Raw genomic sequence first — 16,023 nt, 5'->3', positions numbered from 1 at the left:
TAAAAAACCTCTGACACTGCAGACAAGACAGTTCAATAATCAGAAGTTCAGATTTATCTCAAGGTGTTATTAATGGATAAGATGGATATTAATGGATAATCATAGAGCCGAAACCCTAACTAGTGGACCAGTATATAACTTTAATAACCAAGTCTAAAGCATTTAAAAAATAAATTTCCGTTCATAATCCGATACGAAGGCACTTTGAAAAAGGGGCTATCTCCATAAATATCATCCTTGAGTGAACTTTAAACAGCATATAGAATTGTCAGAGAAAAAAATCTTCAACCAGTCACAATTTTGACAGTCTTCACTTTTAAAGAGTGCTTACAGTAAAGAAATGGAACCGTAATGTTAAATGCTTAAACGCGATACCTTGGGTATAAATTTATATGTAAAAATATACAATTATTTTTAACACCTGCACTTTTCTGTGAACCGCCGTGCAAAATACACGTACTGTATCTATTAGAATAAACTAAAATTAGTCAATCGAGCAGATACAGTTTAAACAGACAAATTTTAATGCTATGGTATTTTCTAAGTATTGGCTACAAATGTGGTCAGATGAACAGCGTCGACAACGTGGGGAAGCATTCAAAGCATTGGACGAAGTACAGTATATTTAGTGTACCGTGCATCGCACTTGAGAAATACATAAAGGACATTCTATATTAATACATTATATCTGAATCATGTTTTTCCTCCAAAAGGGTGGTTATAAAATACTTTCATGATGTTTCAGATTCAAATCTCAGAATTATTTAAATAAGAAAGCATTTGCTTAGAAAAGGGCATAATACTGTACATCCCAAGTTAAAGGTATGAACAAAGAACACACTTTCGCCCCCTAGTGACAAATACAACTCACAACTGCCAGAATGCTAGGCCAAATGTATTTCATTGTGGTTAAAATAACATCGACAGAAAGATTAAGGATTGTGCAGTTATTCATTTACACACCTTGGTCATTTGTAAATGTACTGCTTTGCTATTAATTTGGATTATATTACAGCGCCAGAGTGGTTTCTTCATTGTTCTTTTAACCAGACGTAGGAGACAAAGATTCTGCCATCCAGGTTAATTTCCATAGCACTGCCTGACTGTGCCCCTCTGTCTGATCCAATACTTTATTGCACTACTCCTACTTTGTAACGCTCATCAGTCAAACGGGTTAAAATTTTCGGGAAAGAGCTGTCAATAGTTATATAATTTCATGCACGTCCATCTAAACGTGCGATACTGGAACTCAGTAACTCAGTAACTTACCTCTCGAAAACCAGCCGGATCATGAAAATACAGAATGCCAAAGGAAACGCCAAATACAGGTCCTCTGCTTGCGGGAAGGTTGCCTCATCTGTATTTTTTAGGTCTGCCCAGGTTACATTATGAGGGAGCCAGAATCTCTCGTTCCAAAACCAGGCTAATATACCTGCCATTTTCCTTCTTGGTTGATTTTTCCTAGCGCTTTGCTCTGCCTTGTTATGTGTTCCCTTACAGTGGTTAATGTTTAGTTGCAATGGTCTCTGACGGCTGATCTTTGCAGGTCTGAGTGTGTGATGCGTTCAGTTTCAGCACCGCCCGTCGATTTTTTTTTCCCTCTCTCTCGTTGTCCAATGCTATGGGGAAGTGGGCACTGTCAGACGTCGACTACTCCTCCACAAATGATTGGTGCAATGAAATGTCACACATTGGAAAGAACATATACTGTACAAAAGGTGTTCGCACAGAACCGGTGCAGTAACCAGGGCTCTACATAAAACAGGATACATATGGAACAATAATCAGCAAACCTAACTACACAGCATTATCACCTTCTATGTTATTTATGCATCATTTTGTATTTATTAATTCGTATCAATATCCCACTTTACTAAACGCACAGACAACGCCTCGTCTGGACTTTTTCAATATACTGAAACTATTGTATAATAGTGTAACTGCATGTACTGGTAATGGAATGTACTTCGTGCATATGTTTTTAAATATAAGCTTTTAACTATTTAAAGGGACATTACTGTTGCGCCACCTACCTCTTATTATGATTGTAATGAATGGAGAAGCTGTCTTAGATACTGAACCAAAACGTTGTTTTACTCTCTTTCTCTCATCTTATAGGTCTAATGAAGTGTCTTCAACTTATGGTACTTCCTATTCATAACATTACTCAACCTGGAATACTTCAACAAATTAATTACTAATTTATCCTTAATTGCTAGAATAACCCAGGTGCTTAAGATAACTTGTTATTTAAATATAAGATAGAGCCAAAACTTCACACATGTTCATATGCAGTCTGGTACTTATTTAGTTCAAGGTCCTTAACAACTGTTACAGAAATCACTGATGCAATGTCTGATTGTTGCACGCTTTCTGCTTTCTTGTGAACCACGTCCATAATACATTTCTTTCACTCCACTTTTCTATGATTATGTTGCCCTCTGCTGGAATATCAGTGTAATACATCTAATCATATAGCTAGAAATTATGAAATAGTTTAGAAAGACTCCAGTTCATAATTCCAGCTCAGATATATCATCCAAAAGCAGTATACCATATGTTTTAAATCAGTGTAGTGCAGGAGCCTGTAGTTAACTTATCAGCACTTTAAATGGTAAATCTGTCAAAAATGCATTCACCCAATATCTTTGTGTCAACCTTGACTGTTCACTCAACTGCAAAAAAAAATTCAGAACTTTGTTTTAAAAATACTAAATTACTTACTCATCAATCTTGCTAATTCAATTCAGGGAACATACGATTCTCCTTCCCGAAAACAGGAAGCATTTCTTTTCTTTTTAAACGATGAGACAATATGGAACAAGTTGCCCGACTACAGTATGTTGTTCAAGTCTGTTTCCTCTCTTCTTTCAAGAAACAGTGGGATGGGATCCTTGGATCACTTTGCTACTAACTCCCAGTTGTGCTAAATAGCTTCCTCTGGTTTGTAACCTTTCTCATGTTCTAACATTAAACTGCTTTCATACTCTTTTAACTGATCTTTCTGTCTCAGCCCAACTGAACTAACGGGCCTTTAGACCTTCTGTGTCTGTTCTCAGGAACTTGAATAAAGGAACTTTAGAAAACTATCCACTGACCTCTTTTGATTAATTCTTCTCACCAGCCCCTTACAAACATAACCTAAAGGTTTCAAAGAAATGTCCCATTTCTCCATAGAAATCTACAGAGAAGTGGGGAATTTCTATCTAAAGCTATTGGTCTTCCAGAGGTTATTTTTCAGAAGCATGGCCGATTCTGTGATGCCCAACATGGTAAGGTTTCCTAGACCACCTTGGAGTGAGAAGAGTGTTGAAGCTAAAAAAAGATTTCCAGCCCTGTGGTCTTTCAACAAGGGTTTAACTTGTCCTCTCATGGCTGAACATTGGGCAACCATTTTTGAATGGAACAAGACAGAGTGCCTGTTTTCTCCACCACAGGTGTTTTTATGATTACAACAAGTGTTCTTACAGACAAATTCAAGATTGCTGAGTCACGTCCACCAGCTAAGCAAGAGGGTGGCCTTGTAACTATACATGGTTGAAATGAATACCTTTGGATGGTTCTAACAATTTCCCAAATGCACACACACATATTCTAAATAGTCACTGTTGTAACTGGATAAATTACTGTAACTGTGTTCTTCCAGCTACTCAGGTGCTACTCATTTACTGTAGATACAGCTAACAAACACACCGGACCTCCAGAACCAAAACAATAAGCAACAGCACAGCCGAGCAACGCTAACTGACACATGACATTTGTTTCTCATTTACTTGAATTATTTTCTATTTAAAGTCCTGAAATAACACTGTCATGAAAAATGAAATCAAACCTGAATTATTTCTCTGTAGGAAAATCAATAAGTACATCTGAGAGAGCTTCCATTCATTTCTTGAAAGGAGTCCTCAAAACTTTAATGGGTGTTGATGTGTTGTAGACAATTTGCATTCTGATCCACAAATCGTAATTTAGTCTTTCTATCCGTTTCATTGTTAATAGGAGAGCTCCTTGGAAATTAAGGTCCCAAAACAGCATGACAAAGATTATCCGGAAGATAATAGATCTTCCCTATACAGTAAATATTTTTACACAAAAAGAAAATGTGGAAAATATATATATATATTTTATATATAATAATATATATATATATTGTAATAATCTGTTTGGGTCAAAGTTTTTCATTACCATGTTTTTTCTTAATTTTAGGCGTCAGATCTCACAATTAAATTTACAGTAATGGACTCTCTTGTATTTTTACAACTAGAACATTCACCGAATAACTTAATAATTAAGACGTACTACTGAAAAGAGAGACAATAATGAAGATGTTTTTTAAAAAGTCAGTTGTGACGTATTTTATAATATTAATAATTTTCACCAAACTTATTGCAATCAAGCAGTATGTTTAGTGGCAGTCTGTGATATTTGCCGGATGTTTGTATCACCAGCGGTAGTAATCCCCTGCAGTAGCTGACACTATTCTGAGTCAGTGAGGAGGTGAAGGGAAGTTTTGCAGTCTGAGGTCGTTTAGTATCTGAAAAGCAGCATCATGGCGGAGCAGAGCGATTCTCCTGTTCATGTCCAAAATCCGCAACCAGCACCGACAACGAGCTGGCCTATTACCAGGGAGTCATACGAGCTCCAGGAGGTTATAGGTTAGTATTGACGGAGCCTATTTATGTGGTCTGAATTGTGTTTGATTTTAAGAAGTCCGGCGATTATCTGTAGAAAAGGACGATAAAGGCCTACCGGCTTTTTCGATGCAACATCCAGTGCTGCTCTGTGTAACAAACCTCAGGTTTGCATTGCGGATGTCAATAACCGCAGTATTTTACTTAACATTTTGGAAGAAACTGATCGCGCTTTTGAGGTGGAAAGAAAGATTCAATGGTTTTAATGATCATTTGGATTTGTTACTGAGTTGTCATTCTCGGGAAAGTATTTTTTTCCTTTGAAAATAGCAGGCGATATACAGTAGGCGAGAGATGTCACAACGTCTCTAGTTACGGTCTGCATAGAAATTATGATACCAAAACAGGCCAAGTTTGGGTTTTGTATTCAGAGCTTTATAGAATGTAATACATTGAGTAAAATATGTATGTAATCAGCTCACATATGTTTTCTGTCTGGGACATGAACACTCAGTAAAACGTGTTTTAAATAATCGATTAGATTGAATGTATATAGTGTATAACTGATGAGGTATCGTAAAGATATTAAATAGCTGCCTTATAGTAAAGGATCACTTTACTATAATCTTTTGTGATTGCCATTACATTGTTAAAGTTGAGGATGCTTGCAACATCCAGTTGAAACCCAGTTCAGTAACTAGACATGACAACGAAGTTTAGCCGTGGAGAGGTCGTAAAGTTAAATGTGCATTAGTTAGAAACGACGAAGGTGCATTTGAGATAAAGATTACCTTCAGCAGTTAAAGGAGTGACAGCTTTTAAGACGGTCTTCTCCTTGCGTATCCTTCCTTTTTGTACAGTAGCTGCCTGTTTGAGAATTGTTGATAGTTTATTTACTCATATTTATAATATTGTCACGTTTATTGCTTTAAGTTTTTAGAAGAACTCTCTATGTTTCTGAGTAATGTTTGTTCTGTCATCACTTTCTTTAACACCACAAACTGAAGGGGATTTGTTACTGTTGATCGATCTTGTCGCTTGTCGTTTAGGGAAGTCTTACATGACACTCACCACTCCCTCTGCAGGTCAGACTCTGCATCCACTTTTGGTCCAGTAACTTACTAAAAGACTGTTTCCCCTTTAAACTTTAAATTCTCTAATGTTTCTTTTTCACTTCACTTCTTGGCGGACGTGTTGAACACTTTCGAGACAAATCCAACAGATTTTTTATTTGGGTCACATTCCTTAATATCTGCTTAAATACACACCATTCCACTAGGGATGGTGACAATATGCTGCAAGTGTATTTCCTTCGAAAGCAGGATTGTGCTGAAGCATAGAGTCTAGAAGAAGATGTAAGGGGTAACAAGGAGAAGGAAGAAAAGTCTGCTACAATAAAAGGTTGAGGACATGCAGTATAGCTGAAAAAAAGTTTTTTTATGATCAAATGACAGATCCACATACACATCCTAAGTAGATTTAATCTTTTTTTTATGCCACAAGCAGAAGGCCTCATCTCATAAAGGTGGAGGGAAAATATGATTGGCATCAGTGGAAGAAAAGACAGAGAAAAGTTATCCCCTAAACTGTGCCCACATTTTAAGTGATTGTTGTTGAAGGGATTAGTAGTAAAGTGGGAGATATAGTATAAAAGAAAGAATCTTCTCTAGCCTCCATGCTATCCTGGATGGTGCAGTTGTGCACAGCCATTTTAACACTTTAGGTTTTATCCCTTTTTACAGTTCAGAAGGAATAAAGACACCTGAGAATTAGAGGCTTCTTGAGTGTTTAGGTATTAATCCCCTTGGTTGAGGGTCCTGGTCTGATCTCAGTACAAGGAGGCCGGGACCCCCATGCAGAGTGAGGGGTGATCAAGGTGCAAGTGAGCAGCTGCACAGGAGGAGGAGGGATGTGTGAAGAATTGCAAAAAGTGGAGGGGTTTGTGTATTATATTTACAACTTGGTGAAATGACATTGGAAACGATTATGATTTAGAAAAGCCAGGGTCAGGGCTGGGTTCCCTCCGGGACTTCAGTCAAGAACTTCCATTTTAAGGTTTTATGGGGGACAGATCTATTGCATAACTTATCATAAGAGGAGTTAAAAAGGTGTTGTTTCATATTTATTCATCCTCTGTGCCAGACTGGAATGATCCAATTAATTTTTTTCTATTTAATTAGTTCACCAAACAATAGCTAATATTTATGTGAATTAGCTATTAGGATATTAGGTGGAGATCTTATTATCTTTTAGAGTTTTTATATGCATCTTAACTGTTTTTAATCTTATGGTACAGGAAGAGTTCTAACTAAGCAATGTTTTTGAATGCTGTTTTGTATTATAGTATTATGCTGTTGTTGTCTTGTATTGTTGTCATATACAGTGGCGTGAAAAAGTGTTTGCCCCCTTCCTGATTTCTTATTTTTTTGCATGTTTGTCATACTGAAATGTTTCAGATCATCAAACAAATTGAAATATTAGACAAAGATAACCCAAGTAAACACAAAATTGCAGGTTTTAAATGAAGGATTTTATTATTAAGGGGGAAAACAATCCCACCCTACATGGCCCTGTGTGAACAAAGTGTGACAAACATGCAAAAAAATAAGAAATCAGGAAAGGGGCAAACACTTTTTCACACCACTGTATATGTTATGTTTATGATCTCTTGATGTGCAAGACAGATTCGCTTAGGGGCAATAAAAGGTTAATCCGGTTCAATTCAATATTGTGTGTCTGGATGTGGATCTGGTATGTGACAGATGTCTGCAATCCCCTGTCTCTCTTTGAACACGTGTTTTGGTCCTGGTTTTATCATTCTCTGCACTAACACTGACCCCACTCTTCTAGGACTTTTTGGTGTTGTGCCCAGTATCATTTCTCTGACCAACTGCAGTCAGATCCCCTGGCTTTTGCTAACTTTTTTGACAAAAGTATGCCTGATGTAGTTCACCTGGCAGCAGGCTGCCCCACCTTCACCAAAACAATGGTTTAGGAATGTATTGCATTTCAAGTCTCAAGCTTGAAATGAAAGTTTGCGACTTGAGGTCATACTGATAAAATGTTATTCCGTGTGACAGCCTCTTTTGCATTTTTATAATAATCTACAGCTCTCTTTAGACCCAGAGACTTTACTACGGGTCTCGTCCCCAGGTGTTAATCAGACTTATCACATTTTAATAAATTCTACAGAAATAGGTTTTGTATCCCTTTAATTCCCCCTCCAGTATGTACATTTGACAGGTATTTGAAGAAGGTGTATAGAAGTTTTGCTTTGCACTTAAGTCCTTATACCCTTCTGCAAGATGTTTTACAGTATATTCATTTCTTTAACTTAGTTGGCAAAAGCAATGTAAGCTTATATAAAAAAATACATTATTGAGTAATAAATTATTAGTCATTCAATCCAGCTAGTCAATATTTCACATTGAGGTGTTTGTATCAGCAATTGTTGGTGCAGTAATAATTATAAATCCCAGCTCTGATAGACCATTTGTGAGTATTGCTCTTATACAGAGACCACCAAGCAAAACATTCCAAAGATCTGACTTGGTTTTCTGTCGCAGAGATTTAAAATCGCAATGATTCTGATAATAACTCTTAATATTTTGCATGTGCTGTTTTGTTTTGGTAAACTTGGATATGCAATCTCGTCCCCCACTTACCTGTCATGGCCAGTTGCTATTTTGCCTAGTGTATCAAAGAGTTGCTTACTAGAGAATAATTACAAAGTACAGTACACTTCATCTTGAGTGTTGTATAAGCGCATAAATACTCTGATTTAAGTGCAAAATGATCTGAATACACTAGTTATTTTCCATGGTTAATACTCTGTCATATTGTTGTTTTAGGAGGGTAGCTGTTGCTTAAGCAGCCCAATCAAACTCTTTCTTGGGTAAAAACAAAATTAAAACAGTATGAAGAATGGAAAAATGCAGATTTAATAAAGTATTAAACATTTGTGCTGCTATTACATTTTAATAACACAATTACATATCATATATATTTGTAGGTGGTATTGGGTTTTGGTGATTTGAGTTGAAAACAAATGCTTCTGCAGTATCTTATTGTGTTTGGCAATAATTTTTACTAAAGCGAAAATCACCTGATGAAACAAAAGCTGTGTAAATAATGAGAACACTATTTTTGATATAATTCCATAATATAGAGTAACTTTCATGCCAGGCAAAGAACATCATGTGTTTGAGCCGTGTAAGAGTTATAATTTAAGCACAACTTTCTATTTTTTACTTTGATTTAACCATTAAAGGAAGAGGTATTTATATAATTAAGGTCAGGTTTGGACTTTCAACAATTTGTTACTGCACTCATGACATCTCCTGCTAATGTTTGGAAGTAGTTATATCATATCATTAACAGGATCTGACAGAATGTTCTCATATTTCTTCAATCTAACAAAATCTTTTTTTTTCTTTCTCATGGTTTAGGTAGTGGTGCCACAGCTGTGGTGCAGGCAGCACTTTGCAAACCCAGACAGGAGCGTGTGGCGATAAAGAGAATTAATTTGGAGAAATGCCAGACGAGTATGGATGAGTTACTGGTAGGTAAAATTATAAATGTGTTTTTGTCCCTTTCCCTTGTTCCTTGGTGGACATCGTCTGGCTGTCCCTGAATCTGTTCATTCATGGATTCTCCCTGTGCTCCTTCTGTTTCTGCAAATATATATATAATGAAGCAGTGCTAAACATCGTTCAGGGATGAAATCCAGTTCTAAGAAGTCTAGTATAAAAAGCTAATAGAGCAACAATTCACTCTGCCATTCAAGTGCTGATGATGTTTAAAACTTTGACAGTACTTGTGTATTATAGCCATGCTCTCTGATTTACCTTGCTCAGTGCTGCTTTGTTGTAACAGTTATACTCCATGACATGCCATGTTCCTAAATGAGCTGCAAGTCTAAAAGCAGGCCGAACCGAAATTACTCTTGGATATTTTTCTTACTGAGGCGATCCACAGACCTGAGGCATTTTACACGTGCCTCTTGAGGTCCTGCGTAGGAGGTGTTTGCATAATTCTCTCCAAGCGATGTTTTTCTTTTTTTCTGAATGAAGTACTGTGTGGTCTACCGGTTGCAAAAATAGTACTCAAGCTTTCAATTTTATGTCTCTACATTGAGTACAGGGCAGGATGATTATTAAATTGGGTGAGGATGTAATTTGTGTTGATACTTGCCGGTTGAGGCCATCAGCCCTAGGACAGCACTTAATTACTTGCACAGTGTCAAGAATGGGTTGGGTGTGTTTGTCTTGAGGGATCTTGTCTAACCTCTCATCAGTGATGCTTGTATGGTGTATGGTGACGTTTTGAATTTTCTGTCTACTAACTGGCCTGTTTATGTTTTAGCGCACAAGGATGTCTCAGAGACTCAGAGGCTGCAGTGTTTGTTTTTAGCTACCCTGCTGGAGATCAGTATGGGAGACAGAAAGTTTGAAAGTGCAGAGTAAGATCAAAAATGGTGGCTGATAAAAAAAAATAACATTAGAAAGCAGTGCATTCATGAAGTAGCACACTAATATTTTGCAGATGTTGTACTTTGTCATCTAAATGTAACACAATAAGTTAATTTTGAATACAGGTGTATATCACATTAAACCTGTTTCTCCTTTTTTAACAGAAAGAAATTCAAGCAATGAGCCAGTGCAACCATCCAAATGTAGTCACTTATTATACATCGTTTGTGGTAAAAGATGAGCTTTGGCTGGTAATGAAACTGCTGAGTGGGGGTATGTTCTTACTGCGGTGGTATTTTTCTTTGGCATATACTCATACCACTGCCTTTTGCAGAGGATAACATTACTCTTGAGTACTTTCACCATGAATCACCATTATAGGCAGATGTATTGAATATTTCCGACAATGGTTACTACCCTTTGCCAAGGGAAAATAATCTGTGCCATATATAGGCTTGGCACTAAATATCTTAGTACTTTGTTCTGACCCACTATGGCAAACATTGGAATTGTGGACTTCTGAAATAGCCCCTGACTGCATAGATTACACCCTGCAAATTTAATAGAAATTTGAGATTAAGTCATAGAGGCCCTGGGTATTAACTGTCTCCACTGGCATTGTACGCTGTGACATTTACTGGACCTATGATGTGTAATCCGGTCATCTGGTCATATGTACTTGTCAGTTTATAGGTGATTATGTACATGAGCTCAAGTGTCCTAAAGCATTAGGGGTTTAGCAGTCAGTGATACATATTATGTACTGTATAAGTCTGTTTACAAAAATGTAACCATGCTGTTCCTGCATATGGAGTCATTTTTCTAGCAGGTTGTAAAATGGCTGTGAATGGATTTTTCTTTTGGTACTTTGGCTGACTGCCAATTTTTGTTATGAATCAGCCTGTCAGAGACATTACTTAAAGTGGTACTACTATGTTTCATGAAGGCTAAAGCACAAAGAAATACCTTGTTTTGGGCTTGATGAAACAATTTATAAAGAGCAGCAGTGACTTGTGTTAATGAAGCAGACCCATTCAGGCCAGTAGTTAGAACAGGATTTACCACAGCAATAAACTGATTATGTTGGCTGACCCGAAAGAGCTATGCTCTGTTGCCACAGAAGGACAACAAACAGGAGCATGAATCTGTAGGTGCAGAATTCATCTCTTGATGATGCATTGAATCGGGTGAAATGTGTCCTAGTTCATTACATTTGAAGGGGAGTTCATAGTTATTTATCCAAGATAGTAAATATACCCAGTTGACATCTTTGTTTTTTTCATGTAATGCATATAATTAAGAGATTTGTTTCTTAACATAATTATTATTTCTGTTTGAACCCGATCTTTAGGATCAATGTTGGACATCATAAAATACATATTCAGCAAAGGAGAGCATAAAAATGGAGTCCTAGATGAGCCAATTATAGCAACAATTTTGAAAGAGGTTTTGGAAGGTTTAGACTACCTACATAGAAATGGTCAAATTCACAGGTAAGAATTTTATTAGAGTATTTGTCTTCAATGTCATGGTATTAAAATTGGTGGTCTTCTAACTACACTTTTTTAATAGATTAAGTAAACTATTAAAAGAGTTATTTAACTACAATTTAAATAGATTACAATTAAAAAGTTCCGATTCCTTTGACCTTTACTTAATAAATATATTTATTTCTGTGACTGGTGTTCAAAACTTTGTTGTTACCAATTCAAAGCTTAAGGACTTTCCTAGTTCTTCATTTTAGTTTAATATAAAAACTTATTTTGTAGTAGACATCCATGCATCTTTGAGGATTTGTTGTGGAGACCCTGAAGACCTAAACAACTGATATCACAGGAGCTTTTCAATATTTCTATTGTGTTCATTGGCTTGTGACAACAGTTAAAAATATATGAAGGAAATAACTGTAATTTAACACCATTCATGTAGTATCCTGGAAATGAAATAAGGCTAACTCTTTCTTTTTCATGTAACCATAGAGATGTAAAAGCTGGAAATATTCTCCTGGGAGAAGATGGTTCTGTGCAAATAGCAGGTCTGTCATGTTAAACTGAGCAGTAACTGGTACAGAATTATCTAAATTCTCTTTTTTATAATAATGTTAAATTATCTTTGCATTTCAATGTTGATCACCTTAACAGTTGGATGTATTGTCTAAAATGTGCATATACCCTTTCAAATGCAACAAAATGGAGGGTCACTGGAGGGGGCGAATACAGTGACACTGGAGTGTTTATTCAACAATTAAAGGCACACGTGTATCACAGAATAATGTAATAAATTCATTGTTTTTAAGAACATACAGTAGAGCATAAATAAAGTGGTACATTTCTTTTGATACTCAGAATGCACTGGTGAGTATAAACAGTTAGGACAGTTAATTTTATAGCCCCTGAAAAACTAAATGACCAATGTGTTTTTCTACATCCTTTATTTAAAATACCGAAGCACTCTTAACACAGTGGTTTTCTAAATTCTGAGTGTGTTAAGTTCAGTGTCCTGTTTAGACTTTGCATTGCAGTTTCATTATCGAGTACTCTATTAAACAGCTTTTTCTTGCTAGAATCTAATCTGTATTTTGTTTTGTGCTGTCGGTGTGCTTTGACATGCAAACATTAGATATTTGCCTATTTAGTGTACAGAAAAGCATGAAAAACTGTTTTAAAAGGATCATAGCCACGTGACCTTACAGCATAAATACAGTTTTGCTTAACGAATACAGTAGCTTTTTCCCATATGTTATATGCTGGTGTATGAAGCTCTATTTTAGTGCGCATGATGTGTCCTCTGATTCTGGTGTACTGTAATTTCCTTGTTGATCATTTCTACAATTATGCAATAAATACCATTTATCATGTTATTCTCTAACAGTGCAACTTACATCTTTCTGAAAACTTCCTCAGGACCAAAGAAATGCCATAATTTATATCACCTACTTACTGTATCAGTGTGTCTTGTTTGGAATCATGACACAATGATGTTTCATTTGTGCTTTAACAACACACTATATAGATTTGTTGTTATTCTGAGAGATCAGTGTAAAGCTTATAATGTTGTTTTCAAGACCTGCATACTGTATCATTCCCCAGTCTTTTTTATCCACTACTAATATGACTTTATAAAGTGTTGCCTTCTTTTTTATGTACTACTATATCTGCTTGTGTGATTCCCCCCCACAGAATTTAAAATTCTATCAATCTGTATGTAAATTAAAAGGACCTTTTTTCAGAATTAAGGGGTGGGGAAGGAATCAGTTGAGATGATATTTTTACCTTATAGATTTTGGCGTCAGTGCATTCTTAGCAACAGGAGGAGATGTTACAAGGAACAAAGTTCGGAAAACCTTTGTTGGAACTCCCTGTTGGATGGCACCAGAGGTTATGGAACAGGTGAGATAGTACTGCTACCCGTAGTCAAAATAGTAATCCAGATTAAACATGAAGATCTTAAGAAATAAATATGATTTTTTCGCATGTGTGTGTTCACACAGGTACGAGGCTATGACTTCAAAGCGGACATTTGGAGCTTTGGGATTACAGCTATTGAATTAGCAACAGGGGCTGCACCCTATCACAGATATCCACCTATGAAGGTACGAGGACTACCTTTAATATGTTTAACTTTTAAACTAACTTTAATATGTTTCTGCATGCTTTAATGTTATTGGTGACAGTTCAAGACTGGTTATCTTGTTGCTCTGTTTAAAAAATGCGTGTTAGATGACCCTTTGTTTTATCCTCTTGCTTTTCAGGTTTTAATGTTAACATTACAAAATGATCCCCCTACTTTAGAAACAGGCGTGGAGGACAAAGAAATGTTAAAAAAGTACGGCAAATCCTTTAGAAAACTAATAACACTGTGCCTTCAGAAGGACCCTACAAAGAGGTTTGCAGTTTACATGACTTTACCTATCAAACAATGTTGAGTATTTGATTTACCGGGATACTTATGTGGTCAAATAGGCATTTAATCTATGCTTCATCTGTGAGTTGCACAAATTAATCTTGTATTTAAGAAATGTACCTGTTTGTTGATATAACGTGGAGTGAACAGTCAGATAAAGAGTCTTTAAAAGAGTGCTGCATTTGATTTACTGAAATGAACCTCCTGTACATGTTTGCATGGCTGCAGCTGTGAGTCACAGTGTCAAATACAGAAGAAATTATATAGCAGTACTTAATGGTAAGGTGAAATAATGTACCCAGGGTATTACATATGAGTTAATTAATATTCGTAACAGCCTTATTTACCAGCTTTACAAAATAACAAACTTTTTTCTGTTATCTAAAAAAACGATTACTTCTTAAACTTAAAAAAATGATGTATTATTTATAATAGTACATAAGATACTTTTTGTCCATATTGAAACTGTTAAAATACTGTCAACTAAGAAAGTGTTTATTTGACAACATTCCCCTGGCTATTCATTTTTTTTATATTTACTGGTTTCTGTTTCTCTGCATACCACTTACTGTGTTAACAAATACATAAATTGGTAAAATAACCAGACTTCCCTGAAAAATGCAGAAATATGACCTACTTCTTTCCTCTAGGTTTGTGCTCTGAAATACAAGTGGCATATTACTTGCAAATCTCAAAGTCTGGAGTTGAGTGTTTGAAGACGCTTGCATTTGAATGTCCTTAATGTTTTCCTCTTTTCAGGCCAACAGCTGCAGAGCTTTTGAAATGCAAGTTCTTCCAAAAAGCAAAGGTATCTTTCCATTCTCAGGTAAAATTGTAAAGGTACTGTGTATATCTGTTTTTCACTTTTTTATTAATCTGGTATGCTTCTTGCTTTTCAGAACAGAGAGTATCTGATTGAAAAGCTGCTACATAAAGCACCGAATATTACCCAAAGAGCCAAAAAGGTAATGTTTTGAAAATACTGTTTATGTGGATATTTAAAGTGCTAGCACATATGTGCATTTTCTTTCATTATACAGATCTCAAGTCAACAATAGAAGACCTAGGACTAATTTCAGAACCAGTAGAAAAATGTAATACACCCTCGGTATTTCTTGCCATAACCTTGGCATGATCAAACAATCGTCACTTAAATGTGCAGTTCATTTTTGGGATACACATATTACACATATAGTAAGTCAGTGACATGTCTTGTAATCGGTGAGTAAGACTTTTTGTACAGGTTAGAAAATGACTAAATACTGCTTTTGGAAAGCTTGACTTTTTTAGGAAGCTGACTCCTGTGCCTGTCATAGCTAAAAATGCTCCTGCTCAGGTACCATGACAGCTTTTAGGAGTCATTGGCCTAGATTTTTCTTGTGGGTTACCTCCCCACTACATAGTAAATTAACTACTGTAGGTGGACAATCTACCCACAGTGTCCCCACAAGAGAACCTGGTCCGGTTGTCTTCTGTTTCTTTAGTCAGAATCTTTTTTAAGATCTATAACTTGTGTTTTACAATCATTAGGAGTTGTCTTGGAGATTATTTTATTATTTCCAGTAGGTTATGGGCCAGTGTAGCCACCTAGATGAGTAGACTTAAATCAGTATTTCACATTTTGAGTGAATACCCAGCTGCTGCTCAGGGCCTGTACATTCCCCAGTTCTAGTGGTACTCTGATGTGTGCATGGGTGTTGGTTCTTTGCCTGGTCTGGTAAGTGGAAGCCAGTTGTTTCAGTTTTGAATATGAAAAGGCTGGTTTAGTGCGCTGCCAAAAGATGTAGGACCAGGCACGTCAGACAGTTCTAAATTTCTGTTTGAAGAGTGAAAGTCAGTTTAACCTCAGACAGTGGCGGTTGTTTATGATTAATAGCAGGCAAACCAAAACAAGAACCTGCTGTGAATTGTACCTTCACTGAGGGGCGGTGATAGAGGGGTGATATTGTGGTTCACTTTGTGTGTATCTGGTGAAAGTCCTGTTTATGTGATTGTACTGTTTATTCTGTTTTGTGGCT

At 36.3% G+C, this 16,023-nt stretch overlaps 2 protein-coding genes across 4 annotated transcripts in view; one reads left to right on the top strand and one right to left on the bottom strand.

Moving 5' to 3' along the window:
- Window positions 1-1,629, bottom strand: part of cers6 (ceramide synthase 6) — a 56,289-nt gene extending 54,660 nt beyond the window's left edge. Inside the window, exon 1 of one of the 2 annotated variants that reach the window (XM_006636535.3) lies at window positions 1,270-1,629. In XM_006636535.3, coding sequence (XP_006636598.1) covers window positions 1,270-1,439 — 170 coding nt within the window. In that variant the 5' untranslated portion in view covers window positions 1,440-1,629. The remainder of the gene's footprint in view (window positions 1-1,269) is intronic. The other variant, XM_015359063.2, reaches the window with a different exon arrangement.
- A 2,840-nt stretch (window positions 1,630-4,469) lies between these two features.
- Window positions 4,470-16,023, top strand: part of stk39 (serine threonine kinase 39) — a 36,722-nt gene continuing 25,168 nt past the window's right edge. The window contains exons 1-10 of one of the 2 annotated variants that reach the window (XM_015359060.2): window positions 4,470-4,655; window positions 9,080-9,192; window positions 10,267-10,375; window positions 11,454-11,595; window positions 12,082-12,137; window positions 13,382-13,491; window positions 13,593-13,694; window positions 13,854-13,987; window positions 14,765-14,813; window positions 14,905-14,970. In XM_015359060.2, the coding sequence (XP_015214546.1) occupies window positions 4,550-4,655; window positions 9,080-9,192; window positions 10,267-10,375; window positions 11,454-11,595; window positions 12,082-12,137; window positions 13,382-13,491; window positions 13,593-13,694; window positions 13,854-13,987; window positions 14,765-14,813; window positions 14,905-14,970 (987 nt within the window). In that variant the 5' untranslated portion in view covers window positions 4,470-4,549. The remainder of the gene's footprint in view (window positions 4,656-9,079; window positions 9,193-10,266; window positions 10,376-11,453; window positions 11,596-12,081; window positions 12,138-13,381; window positions 13,492-13,592; window positions 13,695-13,853; window positions 13,988-14,764; window positions 14,814-14,904; window positions 14,971-16,023) is intronic. The other variant, XM_006636536.3, reaches the window with a different exon arrangement.

This window comes from Lepisosteus oculatus, chromosome 12 (genome assembly GCF_040954835.1).
Source record: "Lepisosteus oculatus isolate fLepOcu1 chromosome 12, fLepOcu1.hap2, whole genome shotgun sequence".
NCBI lineage: Eukaryota > Metazoa > Chordata > Actinopteri > Semionotiformes > Lepisosteidae > Lepisosteus > Lepisosteus oculatus.
The sequence above is the reverse complement of the archived record's forward strand: the minus strand, read 5'-3'. Positions and strand labels throughout refer to the sequence as shown.